This window comes from Athene cunicularia (genome assembly GCF_003259725.1).
Source record: "Athene cunicularia isolate RWA chromosome 4 unlocalized genomic scaffold, athCun1 chr4_part1, whole genome shotgun sequence".
NCBI lineage: Eukaryota > Metazoa > Chordata > Aves > Strigiformes > Strigidae > Athene > Athene cunicularia.
In genome coordinates, this window is record NW_020799098.1 from 27,800,317 (window position 1) to 27,820,652 (window position 20,336).

Here is a 20,336-nt window from a genome sequence, read left to right on the forward strand (position 1 = left end):
ACTCAAAATAGACTTTGTGGAAGCCATCTTTTAAAGAAGCTGCAGAACCAAGCCAGCTCCTAAGGTCCTGTGCAGAAATGAGAGATTTTCCCTTTCATCAGCCTCTGGCTTTTAGGCAACAGTCTCAGCAAAAATATCAGGATCATACTAAAGGACTGGAGGGGGGGACAGTAGCTACCGTTCATATTAACAGCTGTTGTTGCCTGAAAGTTCCCAGTTACAGTCATAATACTGTGGTCTAATTAAAAAATCTTACCTGGTGTCTTTCTTTTTTCCTGTTTCTTGAGCATGATTTATCATGTAACTAGAAATTTATAAAGATTTTCTTAACCAAAGAAATGAAATGTAACATACATAATGGTTCTATTGCAATTCAGAAACCAATCCTCAACTCTGTGCCTGTGTTAAACACCCACTTTGCGCTGACTATTGAATAAAGCTCCATGGGCTCCTTGGGAACCAGTTATGCCCCACCAGAATCCATGCTTCAGTCACTGTGATCTTCTGTCCATCTGTGCTGGATGAACTGCCAGTCTTTCATTATTATAATCTAGATCACAGGCACAATTCCCCACTGACCACAGTGATGTCTCACAGCAGACATTCTGACCTGGAGCTGTATTCATAATTTTTTTTTTTTTTCAGCATTCCAGGTATATCTTTAAAGCAGCCTTACCAGACTAAATTAGTTCTTATAAATGGCTGAAATACAGGATGCTCTGGGATAAAGTCCTTCGGACATTCCCCATAATATAGCTGTGTTGGTGTTGTGGATGAAAGTGCCTCACACGGTTATTATTTAATAGCAATTTAAGATTTATTCATGGTGTGAGCTAGATCATAGATTAAATGTTAGCAACACTTAATGACTGATTGATTTTATGATTAACAAAGTAATTTAGTAAAATATGTTATGATTAAAATAGCAATGATTACAGACTCAAGAATAACAAGATTCACACTAACTTACTACAAGGTATTCTAAATCAAAAAAAAAGTATATATATAAACACACAAAACATACATTCACACACACACATAAACAGTGCGGAAATACAAGGATATCCAGTGAAATATACAGACATCCACACTCATGAAGGCAAATGTGTATATTCAAGCACATAGACAGGTAAAGAGGTAGATGGAAGAGTTCAGAACAAATACTTACAATGCATCAGTACTTCTCAACAAGCAGTAATTGAGAGTTGAGAAGTCTGACTTCACCCTGGCCTTCCATCGGCTTTGTGGGCAGACAGTCTTCAAACTTCAAGAAGTCTGAGAGGCGTCCCAGCTCAGGGGAGATGCTGGTCACAGCCCACTGAGATCCAGGAGAGCTCAAAGGGTCTCGCTTTTTATAGGATCCGAGATAACTGACTTTTGCCAGGTATTTTTCCATTTCGGCCCAACTTGGATGATACAGTATTCTGGTCCTTTCTACCAGTTGTGCAAGCCCAGAACTTGCTAGATCTTGGAGTTTTGGTATCACCCTATTTGGGCCACAACCCAAATACAGATGTACTAGGCTGTCAGCAGGTATTGATGGTTCCTATTGTTCTTTAAGGGTAAGAGAGGGGGACAGAAACAAGGAGGACTAAGGGAGCACCCTAATTGCTCTGGTCCCCTGCCTTTGTTCTTGTTCTCAAATGGCAGGAGAGGAGGGGGCAGAAACCAGGTGGGCTAAGGGGGGCACCTCAACTCTCTGGTCTACTGCCTTTGGCATGTGCTCTGTTCCCAAGCAACAGGGGAGGTGGGAGTCGGCAGCAATAAGGCAGTGCCTTTATGCTCTGGTTCCTTACCTTTCCCTATTGATTAGGTTATCATGTGACCCAAGGAGGGGAAAACTGCACTAAGCACGGAGCAGCCCATGAGAGGGGGGTTGCACCACCACAGTTGGCAAGATAAAGAACTGGAAGATCATTTAGCTGATGATCACCATCTTCCATTAGAAAACTCCCAGGATCAAATGGTTTATTTATACATTACTATTAAAGTCCTAAATTTAGACACCTGTCTTATGGCAAATATTGCCATTGATTGACAATAAAATTGTTTATATTTCATGTTGCTTTCACAATTTTAACTTTTGGATCTCCACGCTGCTAGTCATGTTAGAGTTTCAGGATGTGTCATATGCCTTGTGGCTCGACATCACTTGGAGAACTACCAGCACATCCAAACAATTCAGGGATCAAGCTCCTTTTACTCTAGACTACAACTCCATGAAACTTCAACTTTCTCTGTGTGGCAGAAAGTGCCTTATGGGCCAGTACAGTTGGGTTCCCAAACTTATACAGAAGTCTTGACATATGCTTGTTACCTTATGAATGTGGAAGATCGAACAGTCACAAGGCCAAGCCTAGCAGTTTTACTGTAATGTACTTCTCCTGATGTTTATTCTGTGAAGAAGACACAGCTCCTTCTGTTTTCTCAGGAGGGGAAGGGAAAGGAGAACACAAGTCTCATAGATAATACAATAGTAATGATCCTTATTCACAACCAGTTGCATGCAAGAACATTGACAGCATCCCTCAGGTGGACAGAATCTTTCTACATATTTCCCAAAGAACAGAATGATTTGAGAACTGCCCAGCCTGGTTCATACTTATAAAAGGATTACAAAAACACAGCTATAAGAGTGAGCTTTGTATTTAAGGAGAGTAAGATGAAAATTCTAAATACAACCCATCACAAATAACACTTATAATAATTCCCACTGCAAATCAAAATTAATTTCAAAAATACATGTCAGTGCCAAAATATAAACACTGTATGCTGATAACATAAGGATGGTGAGAGAACCAAAACCTCAATTATTTGCAGATCCATAGTCAACATCTTAGAGACTTTCATTTTAATCCTCATTCCCACCAGTGTTGACTAACAGATTTTTTAAGTATTATTTTGCAAAATGCAAGAATGCCTAACATTGTGCATAGATAAAGAGGATATGCTGCTTGCCTGATACGCAGGCTTTATTTGATGTGGTCCTGCAGTGTGATCACAGGCCCAAAAATTACATCTAGACTGTAAAAGTCTGATATACATGAAACCATTCTTTATGTGTGTCACAAGACTTGTTCTGAATTCTACAGAAAACAATAGACAAGTTTAAGTTGTGGATGGCTGTTAACAGGAGGTGCTAGAAGACCACCTAAGTATGAGTTGAGGATACTGATGTGAAGGAATGGGCAGAATGGGACATCTACCAATAGGACTACTAAATGCATTTATGACTATAAGATAAATAGAATTGGTTTTCCTTTATTGAACTGTAAGTATAAAGCATTTTGTTTTCCCAGATAAATAACAAGGGTAAGAAATTATGTTACAATCAAAACAATATATAATTTGGTATAATGCTCACAAGCCTTGAGGGACTTTTTAAAAACAATGTTTCAAGTGGTTTAGAACACTCCCTTTCTGCAAGGAAAAGCATTAAAATGCCAGAGGTTTTTCATTCTTACAAACATGCAAATTTTCACCTTTGTAATGTTTGCAAACCATGTAAGCAAAATGGAACACAAACTACGGATTCTAACATAAATTGAAGGTGATCTTCTATCTCTCTATTTTAAAGAAAAATTTAGCTATTCAAACCATGGATTCAGTTATTTGTTTTTCTGGAAAGTAATGAAAGTTTACTATACTATACTAACTATAATCCCCATAAAAAAAAATATGAACCAGTCTTATTTGAAGGCTCTTGGTGTCTATATGGATCAGATGAAACTGTAAGATATCAGTAATTTCAGTCATGTATAATCTATCTTTTTCTCCCCCCTTCAAATTTATATTGCTGAGTTAGGTATTCATGGTCAAAGTCTTGCATGTTAGGTCTACAACAGTCCAAAGAAAGCACCATTCCTAAGCCTCCCTGCCCTCTGATGTAACACAAGCAATCAACAAATTATTATGGTCACGGTCTAAAGGCTAGACTTCTTTCATAGCAACTGGTACTGCCTTCACTTCAATGACTGAAATGACATTCATTCACTACAGTTTTCTTCTACAGGTTGACAAGCATGCTATACTCCTGGTGAGAGACAGAAGAGTATGCAGAGACAGAATGTATGTACTTAAGAGAAATAAGAGCTAAACAACTCAGCTTGGTATTTTCTTCCGTGGGCCATAAAAGTCTCTTGTATCTTTAATCAAAATAACATGTAACTCTACTGATAATTTGCTTTGTACTTTCTTTGTACACAGTTCTAACAAAGTAACTTTTTCAAGGGCTTTGCATCTTGAATACTTTGATGGTAAATAATTTTTGAAAGGTTGATTAATGACATATTCTGGCAACAGGCCCCCATGACACACCTCCAGCAGGATATTCTCTGTTACTACAATGTAACTGTATTGCTCTACCTGTCTCCTTCCACCCATACCAACTTCTCATTTCCTTCAACATCAGTGCTTGCAAAGACATGCAGGCAACAAAACAGATGTAAGGAAAGCGAGTAAGAAAGTTTCAAGGTGCATGCACACTTTTTCATGTGCATATATCTCATTTAATCAAAAAATATTACAGAAGAAAAAGAAGAATTACCTACAAATTTACCACAGGAAATTAAATACTTTCTTGCAAAATACAAAAGGCCTAATTTTCTGATGAGTTCATTACCAAAGTCAAATGAAAGAAGTTCATAAGATTCTAAATGATATACTAGAGCTCTCTATCTTTTAAGCATCAGTGAAAGATACTAGAATGACAACCACAGAATTTAACTCATCCATTTCATGAAAAAATAAGAGTAGATTTTCTTGCATTTTAAGTCATCATACAAATATTAGACTTTAACAGAATTCATTTACTATTGATCTGAAATGTATATGAATATGAAATGAAAATTAATATGATTCTGGATAGAGTGTAAACTCAATAAATAGAACAGACTATATTATATTACACATACTTTAAAAATGCCCACATAAGTTGTTCATTTAATTCCAGTCATCAGAACTATTTGTTTCTAGGTTATCAATGCACATAAAATGAAATCTGCTAACTGAGAAAGAAGAATACTAAATTATAATCATGCTAATTCAACAGATGCTGAAGGAAGCTTTGCCAATTTTAGACATGAGTAGTAACACCAAGCCTATTCTTCACCCTACAGTAAATACATTGACTTAAGAGGAGATAGTCCTGATTTTTGCTGCCTAAGTAGGATCGGAACAGGTCCCATTTCCCCAGCGGAATTCATATATTTTCATGAGTGTTATGTCAATACATCCCTCAGAGGAGGAGAATGAGTACAGCAGACGTAAATACACCTGCTTTTTTATCTGCTTTCTCAACAAAGAATGAAAATCTAGGGCAGAGGATATGAAGGACACAAATGGAATGTTAAATATAAGGGAAGTAAATTGAATGGCATCATATTTCCTAATTGTCAGACTTACTTGATCTTAATGCACTTCAGACTGTTCTTAGTTTAAAGACACATCCCAAGACTTACTTGTCAATCATAACATTTACTGGCTTTGTTTTTTTTTTACTTCCCTAACTTAAGCTAAATGAAAAGAACAGGCCTACAACGTCTTATTGCAAATCCTTTACAGACTGAATGGAGAAAACAGATTTAAATTGTCTTGATTTTGACAGTGCTGAAGGTGCTTCTGAGATGTGTTTTGTTTCCTCCTGTGCTTGCTGTTTGATTGTATAATGTATATTGAAGTTGGGGGTTAAAATAGGAAATTATATCTATATAACCCACACCCCACTTGTAACAGATGTGCTTCTGAAGTACTTAAGGAAGCTCAACTATAAATATTCTCATTAACAAAAAAAAGAAGTAAAAATCCCAGAAACCCTCAGCACTGAAAGCAGATTATATTTCTACTTTTATTTTCCTGAAAAAGTAATGCTGTAACCTAGCATTACTGTCTTTCTCATGTTGTAGTTGAAGTAGTTTAATGATAAGATATGTCAGGTTCTCTAAAGGTAACAAAGGTAAGGCTTTAAAAAAAAAAAAATTGGTAATAAATTATTATCTTTTCATTCTGTAACAGAGGCAAAGTTAGTTAACAGACTAAGCCATTATGAAATCTAATATATCTAGAACAAGTTTCCACAAAACATACCTGGTGTTCTGCATTGATACATTTTTCATATTTAGAAGAAATGAACATATTTTTCCTTAGTTAAACAGTAATATTCTGTAGGTTGTTCAGAAATATTTGTGGCTACTTATAAATTAACTTTTCACCTGAAAATAAAAATCAGATTTGCACAACAATGTGTGACATAAAGGGATAAATACTCCATTCCACCGTCAGTGACCTAAAGTTCTAACATAAGTATCTTTTTGTACTTGTAAAAGGACTGCTGAAAACCATCTATATATTATGGGCTCAGGGTAGTGTTCTCCTCAAAAATCTACTTTGAGGTATTCAGAAAATGATTCCTCTTCAGTACCTTACATACGGTTTAAATATATAAATCTAAATAGCATCTTTATTTCTCTGCAACAAACATTGTTAAGTCACTGGGTAGATTAGTTTGTTGGGTAGATGTGCGAAGATGTATCTTTAATGTCCACAATTACATTAGCACTTGAGAATGCAGTCTCAGTTGTAGTCTCCTTAATTAAAAAATGTGTCTATTATTTACACCATTAGCACTCACCTACAAAGGTAAGCAGGATCACCAGCAAAAGGATAAGGGCACAGATGCATGGAATCAGTATTAGAAGCAAAAGTCTAAGGAACTTGGCAGAAGCCAGTTTCTGAGAACAACCATCCCCCATATTATCTTCATCTGTTCCTAAAACCTGAAAAACAAAAAAAGCCATTTTATCATTCTGGTGTCAATTAGTAACTCCTATGTTTTCAACAGCAGTCCTCCCCATTACACAGAACAGCTATATGATTTAATATATGCTATAAACGGCTTTTAGATTCTCAATGAAAAATTGTAGGTAAACTTTTTGGTAGACAGCCAAGTTAATCCATATAATTTAGTTTAGTTCACCCAATATCCACAGATTTACAGCTTCATTGAAATTTCTAAACATTTCTGATGAACTAGAAGTTGGATAGGCATTTCTTTTGAAAAAATGTAAAATGCAAAATAAATTTAAGCAATAAGGCTAAATACAGCTTATTTCATAATTAAAAAATAATCCATTACTAATTATTTAAGAGCTCCATGTTCTTCTATTTCTTTTATTAAGGAATCAAGCAATTATTATAATCTTTAAGTGACTATAGAAGTGATAAGGACTGTTCCACTTATTATGCACAATAATACTGTCTCTTTTTTTAAGTACCTTATAAAATTATAACTTATCACAGTATTCTATAGAGTTTGCAACTAATAATTTCTGTTCTATAAATGGAATATAGAAGAATAGAGAAAAACTATTTTCTGAATTCAGTGAATCTGCACAAAAAGTCACAAACCTTTGCAAAAGCTTAAACATGTATTTATGTATTTTTAAGTATAACTCCATTAAGACTATGAGCTCATATACCAAAAAAATGTTGTACCTTTTAAACAAAATTCCAAATGACTATTTAATAGCAAGATTGATACTGTTGTTATGAAGTTAATACAACTTTATTCAAAACTGACTAAAAATAATTACAATTTTCCCTATGATCAGGTGAAATTGGATGATAGGATTATAAATTGCAGACAACGTCTTCCCAAAGGATGACTATAGTTTATCCTCTTTGTCAGGAAGATCAATCACATAGAAGGTGGTCGTGACAGGACCACATAGAAGTTAGTCGTGACAGGACACAAGAGTGTAAATGCATCCATCACCCTGACAGCCTCTCCCCAAAGAACCTCGAGAGACTAAGGTCTACAACATATATATTGTTGGTCTTGTTAATGCCGGTCTCTGTGGGTTATCCTTTTGGATGGCTCTGCTATAAGCAGCTTCCTGTGAAGAACAGGTTACCAGACTGACTGGCACAAATGAGAGTCGAACTATTTCTTAAGGAATTGCTGCACAGAGACTAGATTTATACCCCCTCAACCTCACTGTACATTTTACTGCCTTGACTGAGGAGACTGTAGGCATAAGTAGGATTTACAGCGTAGTTTTCCATCATTCTGCAATGTCTCTTGTTCCAGTATGGCACAAAGACTATTTGTAAGGAAACTTTCCTTGCTGATAATATTAGAATTATCATCTATTTCTGACACCCCTACACAGTGCAGACACTATCAGACAGCAGAAATGAAGAAGACTGCATTTGTGCAGTTGTATGTACCTTTTCTGATACTGCTAAGCATCACATGTTATCCAATCTCCTTGAGACCCAGCCACAGCAGTGTCCCATATGAGTTTTTTTGCTACTGCCACTGTTAAAAAACTGGGTAACATTGAAGAATGCATATGGCACCAGTATGGTGTGAGGTGCTAGCAGTATCTCACTTGGTAACAATCTTCCTATTCCAGTGACTCAACACTGTCCTACTACTGGGCAAGCTACTACTCCTCCTACTACTCCTAGCAAGCAGGATGTAAGTCAATGGTAAGCTTAAATATGGCGGAGTTATGTGAACATCTGAAACTGCCAGCACAGGGTGAGAATAAAAGAGTGGTAGCTCTGTCTATTGAAAAGGTACAGCCTGGGTGAGTTGACAAAGTCTGTAAGGTGATCATCACCATTTCCCACAACAAGAGAAATATAAAGAATGTCAGAGAGAGCTTATTGGTTGTTAGAACTCCTTTTTTTATTCAACAGCTTATTCAGAAGTTGCAAATGCTGCAATCCAAGATTTTGGGATATCTCAGGTAAATTACTGCCCTTACCCACAAGTAGCACCTCAGATATCCAGGCACTGACAAAGATAAGGATTTAGGTGAGTTTTTAGGAACCTAAATCCAAGTGAAATTTAGACAATCCCTGCTTGACTATGTAACTTCCTGCAGCCCACACCTGCCTACATTTTTATATTGAAGTCTTCAAAGTCTGCCTGAAGTTCTGCTTATGGTCATGCTGGAATATAGCAGCTTAGCAGCTACTCATGGCAGGCTTCCCTGCATTCCACCACCTTCATTTGTACAGCCTGTATTAGGACCCCTTGGGAGGTCTGAGTGCAGGTAACAGAGGAATAACACAGCTCTGTTATGAATACAGATCTCCCAAACACAGCTGCCATAACTGCTTTTGAAAGCACAGGCCAAACAGAAAGAAAAAGAAAAAAAAAAGGAAAATGGCATAAAATTGCCCTTTCTAACAGTGCAGTGGTTACAGTGCTCCTGCAGGAAATAAGGCTGTTGAATTCAATTCCCTCTTCAGCCTAAAGCAGTTAAAATTAGATCTACAACTCAGAGTATCACAACCTCCTGAATCAGAGCACATCATCCCTTGAAGTCATCATATTCTGTAAAAAAGAACACAGTTCTGCTGGGCCAGATAATAGGAAGCAGGACCATCACTACACAGCCTAGTGATTGGGGCACTCGGGAGCTGACCCAGTTTCTTCAAGACAAACAAACATAAGATCCAGCTTGTTTTCCTAAAAGTGTGACTCCCAATCAAGATGCACTTCTTGCAAATCCCAGGCAAAAGTGCCCCACTCTACCCAGTGTAAATGCAAGGTAAATGCTGAGCAAGGTAAGTCTACAAGGTAAATGCTTAGCCATGACTCCACAAAGAGTTTGTCTTAGGAGTAAAAAACTTATGTTACCAATAAACAACAAAACTGTATTCTTAAAGAATTGAGAAAATACACAGAAATAGTGTTCAGCATCATTTTTTTTTACTCTTCTTGTGAGGAAGAGGTAATATTGAATATATTTGGAGGTACATGAGATCTTAAATCATCCCAAGCACAACTATATAACTGAGAGCAGTTACCACCACTGTTGTACAGATGCCTCAGAGTTAACCTAGAAGAAACATTAAATGTGTGCCAAGGAAAACAGTGAGCTTCTGTGGGAAATTTTTTCTTAAGTCTATTGGCATTGTGGATACTAGCTACTTTAGGCAAATGTTCATACTAAAGGAGAACCTCAAACATATTTTTTCTTGTCAACTCCTGAAAGCAACAGTAAACTGCAATCTTTACATTAACATATTACCACAGATTTTAAAAGGGACTGTTGTATCCAAATTTGCTTTCAATGACTGCTCAAGAAAAGAATGTTGGATTGTGAAAGACATGCTTCTCTAAACACCATGAATTGATAGTTTTGCATAACAGAAAAGTAAATATTTATATGCAACTAAACAGCATGTTGTATTTTTCTCCTCTACAGGAAAAAAACTTATGAAAAACACTAAACCTATTTAAAATCATCATTGGTGACTCAGCAAGCATCAACTTAACTCTTCCAGTTTTACAATTTTGCCAGTTTTCCATCACTTGAACATTTATGCGTTTTTTACACCAATTTCTGTGATGAATATGAAGTAAAGCTAGAGATAGTGCTAATGGTTCCTATATCATCGAGTATTTAATAAAGTGTCCTATAAACATAAATGCATTACACCTACTCCTTATATACTCCCTGACCCTGTTTCTTTTCCTCTTGCCACCAAATATAGCAATACACAAAGAATATATGCACCAGTTTTAAGTGTTCTAGTATGCCACTGGTATCTGCATAAACTTCAGACATGCTCTGTCCTCTCAGTTCTAATAAATAAAGGAATAGAGACATAAATAATGGTCTAAAGGTATAAATAATGGAATCTTCAGAGAAAAATGGGCCTGTAGAAGGAAAGAGGGGTGTTACATGCTTATTCACTTGGCTCACTTCAAGCTTCTAGGTTAGTGGCCAAGAGAAGAAACCAGTCTACCTCAGCTCTGTAGTCAAGAGTTTCTCTGAATCGTTCTCTAAGTCTGTAAGACTGAGGTACCTTGTAGAAACACATTTATGTCCTCTTCCAAGGGAAGAGTAAGAGGACTTGGAAGCAGAACGGTGTGGGCAGACTGAAAGAAACCAACCCTAAATGCTGGAGATTTTGGCATAAAATAGGTTTAGCACAGCACTGGACCAAAACATATTCTCAGGAACTGAAGAATAGTGGTACAAGGTCCCTTCCTACCAGTGTTGTTAGAAAACGTGATTCAAGAAAGACGTTTTTTAATTAAGTAATGTATGCACTGTAGTTAGGAAATACCACTGGTCTTTAAGGCAACTAGTCATTTGCTTTCAATGCAATCAGGTTTTGTATTAAATGAGAATATAGTCAGAATACAGGATGATTTAAAACATCAGGTAATTTCTTCTGACAGCTAAAAAATTCTGTCCCTAATGAAATGCCAATAACCACTGCTTACCCAAGTGCCATTCTTTCAGTAATGACTGCAATAAGGGAAATACACTGTGAAGTAAGTCCTAGATAATTTCAGTGCAGATTTTTAAAAAATCCTAGGTTTATCTAGGACTGCTGGATCAGACTGCTCACAGTTGATTCTCTCAAACTACAGAAGCAGAAAAACTTATGATGGAAAAAAGAATATAGTCCCATTTGACTACAAAAAGACTAAAAATTCACTGGACCAGAATTCACAGCTTATCTTCTGCAAGACGTGGGGAGAATTTGATCTCATGGGTGTCATTTCAATAACATGCCTGCTATATTAAAGCACAGAAATGACAGATTACATGAAGATTTATGGGTGAAAAGTCTATGGTAGCACACAATTTTCCTTTTAGACACAAAGCATCTTAAGTTACTAGTCTATAAAACAGCCTGAATCATGGTATAAGCACTTGACATAAGTATCTCCTGCTGTTGTCACCACAAACCTAACAGATGTTCTCCTAGTAAAGAAATATTATGGCTAACAGCCTACCACCAGTATCTTCTATGCGTGATGGTCTCTACAAAGAAATGTAGACGACAACTGTGGGATCAGAACCATCAAAATATCTTGAGCAAACCATACACTGAAGTACTATGTAGTGTTAATGCTGGTAAGAAGTGGAAAGAGAAGTACTACCATGAAATGCAAAAAGAATGTCATTAGAGGGCACTAAGCAGGTGTCCTTGCAGAAGTCCTCAGAATGTCACTGAGGAATCTGCTACCCAGCCAAGCAATAGTTCATCTATGGAAAATACGTTAGATTATGAAAACTATCTGCGGTTCTTTTCATATCCTTGATATTGTTCCTCTTCTAATGTTGAAGCAGTGCTCTGTTGTCAGCTCCTGTGATTTTATCAACTCTCATTGCTGGTCTTAGAGCTCTAGATACTGGATTCACATGACCATACCAGCCATTGCAGCTTTCCTTTCCCTGTAAGGGAGGATGGTTCCCAGTTCTCATGGCTACAGAGTGAAAATGGAACATGTAAAGTGTCAATGTTTAAACACAGAACAGCATCTATGAAGAAATTTAAACACACTCATTCTTACAGCCTCTTTTGACTGACTTACAGTATTCAAGTGCCTAGAGTGTGTAACAGAAGCTGCAAATGTTCTACATTTTTTATCAGTTCTGTCCTGTTCACGTGAGAGCCAGCAATGCACTTCTATTTGACTACTTTGTCATCCAAAAAATATAACACCATGCTTTAATAGTCACTGTAACAAGTAGAAAACATAAAATAAATCCTCCAAAGATACAGGAAAAGTCACATGCTAAAAACAGGAACAGGCAAAAAGTCATTGGAAACAAGGTTTTGCATTATCTTTCATTTTCAGTGTTACAGGAATCAGAGCCAAACTGAAATGGACCAACTGAAGAATTAATGTTAAGGCAGCATAAGAAACTGGATACTAAGCAGCTTTTGTCTGCAAATACAAGTAATGTTCAAATTACAGCATACACGACTTTAAGAACAAAAATGCCATAGTTATTCTGAAAGGAAATAGTGCAATTTAGGGGGAAGAAAAACTTTTCATAAAGCAACGCAGAAAAAAACCCTCCACCTTTTCATACAGCAAGGCAGCAAACATGAGAAGCATGTAATTATCACATGAATATTTGCACAATGAAATGTGCTAGTTTTCCTGAAGTTCAAGTTCACTGTAATCCTGTAACTTCACCCAAGAAGTTCCATATCCTCAGGCAAATTACAAAACACTGACATAATTCATTCAAAATTCATTTTGATGACCAGACCTCCCTTCCCATTCATGAAATAAAATACTCTGATTTACCCTTATTTTAACCAGTGAAATATAAACATATTGAACCATCATACTAATCTGAAATACACAGTACCCCAGTAAGGGAGATGTCATATAAAGCTGGGCACATCTTTGCAAAAGAAATATTTGGTTGGTGCTAGATGCAATATCCAGACAGATTTTTTTTTTGGCTGAATCAGAAATCTGAAACACATTTAACCTTCCTGACTAACATGAGACACCGTGTAGTAAAAATCCAAACTGGGCATACCAGAAGTCACCAATTCAGACTAATGCATGTTGATGAAGCATTCTTTCCTTCATTTCTGTCACACAAATCTGGGATTCTTAACTCCTGACAAATAATGTCAGCAGTTTTGTGAGCCACTGAGCCAACTCTGGAACTGCTAAATTGTGAAGATACGCATGAGAAGCTCAGAAGAAACAAGATGCCATTCAGGTATGTCTCACCCAGCTCTGTGATGATGCAGTTCTGATGCTGTTCCAGATTCAGTTTGAGACAGAGCCAGTGGTAAACTTGCTGAGAAAAAAACCAAACACATCTACAGTGTTCCAGTTACCTGTGTGTTTGAGACCCTGCACTGCTGGCTGTCACGCTAGATGTTCTTTAGAGCATGCCTGCAGTGCTGTCCACACAGCGTGGCTGCAGACTCCTCAGATATAACCCACCCTCGCTTTGAACTTTCTAGCTGAGGTACAACCAGCTATCAGAGCCACTGACACACTGAGTTCCAAATCTGTTTTTATCCAAGATGACAGATGAATGCTGTGCTGCCAGTGGTGTCACCAGGGTCCAAGTTACAATCTTACAACTTATGCTCAGTTCAAGAGAGCTAGCTCCAGGTGCAACAGCTCTTCCATAATTCATTCTTCCCTTTCTGAGGGATTTGAGGGAGGTGGAAATAAGTTGGTCACTCAGATGTAGGCACTAAAGCCAGATCTGGAGCTCTGAGGAGTTTATTCTCATTTCATCTAGTTCTTGTGGGAATGGCTCCAGTGTTTTATCTTGGCAATGTATAAAGGCAATTTGAAAGGCATCTATTTGATACTGAAATAAATCTAAATAAATAATGTAATAATTTGTTTCCCTGAGAAGATTTGATTTAAAAATCAGGAAGTTATTCACATGCAAACTATTGGCCTTGGTTCTCCATTACAGGTGATCTATGACTGACATCTCATGGAAAGGGGCTGAAGTGGAAAAGAAAGGATTTTCTTGGATTCTATGTCTGATACCAATAACTGCTCTCCACCTCACTTAAAATGAGAATTAGACACACCATTTAACCATCATATAGGGTCGGTACTGATCACTCCTTAAAATCTTAATTAGAAGAGAGGGAGAAAAAAGGATATTTATCACTAGTAGAGAACAGTAGTGTCACCTCTTCAATCACTGTATGTCTGAATCTCTTTCTTTTTCAAAAGAAGTGCTGCTGAATAATGATTCCACTTCAGCATAAATATTGTTTATATACTTATATATTGTACATATTCACAATTATTTATAAATTCACTGATGAAAACTTGCAACTACAATAATGGATGATTCCCATATTTACAATGGAACTTTGCTGAACTTTCAGGAACATTCAGATTAATAAATAGTTCAGCTGATGGCAAACTTACTACAATTCTAAGCTCTCTTCTTTATTACAAACAGCTGGTGGCAAAGAAGTGTGATGTTGCCATGCCTCATAAACTCAGCAAGATGTAGTAAACATATGGAAAATATCAAAGATTTTTCAAAAACTGTAGTGTCTATGGAAGTCAGCCATTTTAAAACCTAGACTATGGTTAACATTATCTGATATTTCTCAATACCAGAACACAAACATCCATTCAGCCTACCTCAGCAGGCAGGGAGAAAGTGTTCTAGGAAAACTGATCTTTAATTAATGCAGAATTTATGCTTTGGGGGATATTAGTTTTCTTAAGTTTCTAGAGCTTGCAAAAATTACTCATGAAAGTTTCAAGAGTGCCATGCTGTTTTTTTGAACACACCCAGAGACCACTCTAATGCCTTCCTGACTACCCAGATGTTCACTGCATTGAGGTTTGCTAAGCAAGCAGAGCAGCAATGGCAAGTCCCTGGCTATACATTGCTGAGAATCACAATTCAACTGGCAGGGGAGTAAGACAGTACTCACTTCAGGTTCCCGCTTTGCAGGAATTTAATAAGCAGATGCATGCACAAGAGCCATTAGCACCAGTGTGTTGTGTTTGTGTGTGTGACAGGGTTTTGCTAGTGGGAGAGAGGCTACAGAGGTAGCTCCTGTGAGAAGCTTCTAGAAGTTCCCCTGGCTCCAAATTGGACCCACCTCTAAGCCAAGGTCAAGCCAATTAGCTACAGTGGCCACATCTCTGTGATAACATATTTAGGAAGGGGAACCTGGAGGAGGAGAAGTTGTGAGGGAAATGCCTATGCAAACACCAAGGTCAGTGGAAGAAAGGAGGAGGAGGTGCATCGCAGCAGGCTGTGTTGAGAGGGCCCCCCTGCAGCCCATGAAGGTCACTGGTGGAGCAGATGCCCACCCACAGCCTGTGGGGGACCCCACACCCGACCAGGTGGCTGCACCCGAGGAAGTCCTGGGATGCTGAGGGAACTCTGTGCTGGAGCAGTCTGCTGCTGGGAGGACTGCAGCCTGTGGGGACGACCCACGGCTGGAGCAGTTCATGAAGAGCTAGAGTCCCTGGGAAGAACTCACATCAAAGAAGTTTGTGGAGGACCGTCTCCTGTGAGAGGGACTCCATGCTGGAGCAGGGGAATGCGGGGAGTCCTTCCCCTGAGGGAGAAGGAGCAGCAGAAATACCAGGTGATGAACTGACCGCACCCCCCAATCCCCTGCTCTCCTGCATCGCTCGGGGGGGAAGGTAGAGAAACTGGGAACAAAGCTGAGACCAGGAAGAAGGGAGGGGTGGAGGGAAGGTGTTTTTAAGGTTGTATTTCTCACTGTCCTGCTCTGTTTGATTGGTAAATTAAGCGATGTTGGTGGTGGTGTTCAAATTAAATTTTATTTTTTTCTTCCTCAGTGGAGTCTATCTTTTGCCCATGGCCCTAATGTGTGAATCATCCCTCCCTGTTCTTGTCTTGATCCCTGAGACTTTTGTTTTATTTTCTCCTCCCCATCCCTGAGGGGAAAGAAGTGAGTAAGAGGCTGCCTAGTGCTCAGTTTCCCTCTGGGCTTAAACCACAATAACCAGAAAGCAAAATTGGAAACCATACACCACCATCACCACCACTCTGAAAAAAAAAACAAAAAAAATCTTAGTGGCCTAATTCGTGACAATAAAAACATATTGAAAAAAACATTTTGTGGGGGTGTAGGGATACAGTTAGAGGAAAACTTCCTCTTAAAAGCAGTTTTCAAGCCTGAAAAACTAGAATGGACAAAATGAAACCCTGTCTGCCTGTGGCTCTATTTAGTGTATCAATCACCGCCTGCATAGAAATCCCACCAGAAGCCAAATCCTGCACAAGGCAACTAGACCTCATAACTGGACATACCTTTTTTTATTTTTCCTATAAATGCCTAATCAGATGACTTAGCCTTCTGAACTTGAAGGTGACCAGAACATCACATATGTGCCATGTGCATTGCTGATTATACAATTACTTAACCTATTTAAAATCAGAAGCTTTCAATTACGTGAATTGGATGCTAAACTGGAATGCAAGGTAAAAACAAAAAAAAACAAAAACCAAAACATCAGGAATCTTCTTAGAAGCATTTGTCTCCTTATGTTTCATACATTTCTTACTCATTTTTCTTTAAATTGTATATTCTTACACTATAAACACCTACCTCGAAGAAATTAAAATTTTAGATTTGAATATGTAATGTTCATCTTACACTACTGACTTTTTTTCCAAATTGTGAATAAAAAGATACTAACCCTTGGACCAAGGATAAGAGCAGCAGCAATATTATTCAAAGGAAAGGACATGGTTTAGAGTCAAAGCAAAGCTTCACCTGTTCAGCGTAGCTGGATATTTATTCATCCTCTTCCCAAAGATGAAAAGGGACTTACGGAATGTCTCAAAGGTCAATAACCTACTACCTATAAAAATTAGAGGTGATTCATTCATTTTTCAATAGGATACCACTTTGTTCAGAAGCATCTTCAGAAAAATCTTAGAACATTTTGCTTCAGTAGGATATCTTGACAAAAGTAACTCAAGAGGTGACTAGAGATTAAACCTATTCATTACTGTCAAAGTTATGAAACAATGAGCTGATACAGAAAATTCAAGATTAAGTGGGTTAACAAGGCACTTACATTGGTGTACGTGTTTGACTATGACTTTGATGTACTATCAAAGCTTTATGCATCACATAAGGAGTTTTAGGATAAAAACTTCCAAGTCACTGAAACAATATGATCAATTATTCTGTCAAAGAAGAAAAATCATGCATTTATGACTAGGACTATTCAATTTAACTGTCGTCCCTAGAACAGATGCTAGCTTTCCTCCCATTCACATTTTCTTTGGAAATCTCCACGAGTCACATAATAATCCTATCAATGATGAGGAAAAAGCAAATGGAGACCATATGGGTTCCTAGCCCTTTCAGACCACTATCAACACTTCCATATACTCTGACTTTATAGTGAAAAGGAGAATTGTTAGTAACTTCTAAACACATTCAATTGTAATTTCAGACTTCCTTTCCAGTCTTGTCTACCTGCACTACAAATTATTTGAACTTACACCTTTAAAATGGCTGATCAGGGACAAACAACGCTTAAAAAATGCATTTACAACTTAATTCTTTTGTTACATGGTTGCTACAATGATGGCAAGGGGGAAAAAAGAGATAGTTACTTACTCTACAGTTCCTGATATTCTTTCAGATATATTATCCATTTGAACAATATTCATACTTGCACAGATCTATCATCTTTCAAACAATGAGCTGTCTCTCAGCAGTGTCTGTCCCTCAACACTCTGTGATGACAAAAATGCACAGCCTGTTAAGGGAAAGTGGGCTCAGCTGTCTGTGTTTCTTCCTGAAGATGTGAAAATGCAGGAGGATGGGGAAAACCTGACAACTGTAGCATGTTCTGCTTCTATAAACTCCAGGTCCCACTGGTTCTGGGACAACTTTAACATAGGCAGAATAATCCACACAATAAAAGATTTGACACTGGAAGCAGGAGCAATGGAAGAAATATCCATGTCACACCACTGGCCCATGGAAGTCCAAAGCAGATATAACTGTATATTACAGATATATGCTGCATTATGGCATGAATGCAGAGCTGCAGGTCTGAGAGATCTGGGATGGAAAGCTCCTCAATGCTACTGGTGGTTTTATTTCCAAGAGAACGCCCTGACTGCTTTCTGAAATCTAAGATGAACAATGCAAGAAGCACGTAAGTGATTTCTTACTGCTTCATTCAGAGGCAGCAAGGGATAAAAACGAGTTTCTTTTCCTAGGAAATGCTTCCTGGGTCTGAGATGCTCTCAAGTAACTTTCAGTAATACTGGAGCAACAGTATAGGCTATTTTGAAACTAGAAGCTCTTGGAGGTGACAAGCAATGGCAAATGGCTCTGGGCAATTAGATCTCTAAGTTAAATCTCTCTGGTATCAAACAGATCAGACATGGAAGATGCTAGCACGTAAATTTTTAAAACACTAGGTTCTGTATATGGCAGAACTGAGTGTTACAGGTTTGAGGAAGAGAAGGAGGGAAAGACAGACTGACAATCACTGACCAGCCAGTCCCAAAGCACAAGCACCATCCACTGAGCATTGATCTTGAACCCTCTCTGAAATGCAACACATGAATTTGGAATAGATGCAGTCTGATGCAGTCCCAAAGAAGGAAACATATCTACCTTCACTCCTTTCCCCTAAGGACTGGGTGAAGGTGACTTAAATGTTCAATATAGAAAATGCTTCTTTTGCAAGAAAAAGTGACCCTTGGAACTCAGGAAGAGCAGTGGCTTACAGGAACACCTGCAATGATGCAACTTGACTGACTTTCCCACAGGTTTACAGGAGCTGTTCCCTGTGGATTATTCTATGAGGAAAAGTTCTTTAAAACTGCCTCAGTTTCTGTGTTCTCTCTGAAAAAAAAGCAGTAAGTATTGATTTAGCATGTATGCAAATGCTGGGGTCCCACAGAATACATACTGTTGTGGGAAACAATGCTTTGCAATGAGGGGCAGGGCTTGAATCATCAAAGCGTAAACTTCACCATTCCAAAGCAGCTCCATCAGTATCTGATTTTCAGCCTCTTTTCCCTTTCTACAGGGGAATGCACTAAAATTTACCTTATACTGGCAACACCACCAATAAAAATAGAGAATTATAAACCGTGTGGCATCCAAAGAAGCAGATGCTGCATGGGTTCCATTCTAATGACAAGAGATGGTGAAAAGGAACTGAAGGATGGCTGGATGCATTCCATCCCTTGATTTTGTCAAAGAGGAACAGGGGACCAGAGAGCCACAGAGGTGACACTGCTACTTTGATGAGTTGTGAGCAAACATACTTTCCCAAGATGATGCTATGATGAGGTGACCACCACTTCTAGCTACTTCTGCCCCTGATAACATGGGCATCTGTGCTGGGTGTAGGTGGCAAGCTGTTGGCATTTGGGGGACTGCAAGAGTGGCCTCCATGAGAAGAGACCAAGGGCTGTCCAGTGCTGGACATGGCCAGTTGCAGCTGGCTCCATACCACAGGATACAGCTGAGCCAGTCATCCAAGCTGATGGTGCCTCTAAGAAAATATATTTAAGAAAGAGAAGTGGAAAAAGAGTGAGACCCAGCAATGCAAACACCAAGGTCAGAGGAGAATTAGGCATTCCATGGCAGAGCAGACGTGCCCAAAAGGACTGCAGCCCATGGAGGATCCACACCAGAGCAGAGGAAGAGTGAGAAGGAAGGAGCAGCAGAGAACCACAGTCCTCCCCTGCACCACTCACTGGGTCACTGAAGGGACCGAGTGCCACCTGCAGTGATACCAAGGCACGAGGAGTCTGGAGTGAAGCTGAGCCTGGGAATAGGGGAGGAGAGGTCTTTTCCCCAAGCGCTTTAATACTTGATTCTTTTTTTGGTTTTGTTTCACAATACCTGACTCAATAATCAAATATTTATATTAAACGGTAATCAACTAATTTCCTTCAGTTGAGTTTGTTTTGCCCGCAACAGTAATCAGCAAGTGATCTCCCAGCCCATCTTGACCCACAGGCTTTCTCAGCCTTGTTCTTCCTACTTTCTCCCCCATTCCACGGGATTGGGGGGGGGGGGGG

At 38.5% G+C, this 20,336-nt stretch overlaps 1 protein-coding gene across 1 annotated transcript in view; it reads right to left on the reverse strand.

Moving 5' to 3' along the window:
* CORIN (corin, serine peptidase) overlaps positions 1-20,336 on the reverse strand; it is a 159,363-nt gene that overhangs the window by 135,408 nt on the left and 3,619 nt on the right. The window contains exon 2 of the mRNA XM_026846970.1: positions 6,629-6,773. Within this exon, the coding sequence (XP_026702771.1) occupies positions 6,629-6,773 (145 nt within the window). The remainder of the gene's footprint in view (positions 1-6,628; positions 6,774-20,336) is intronic.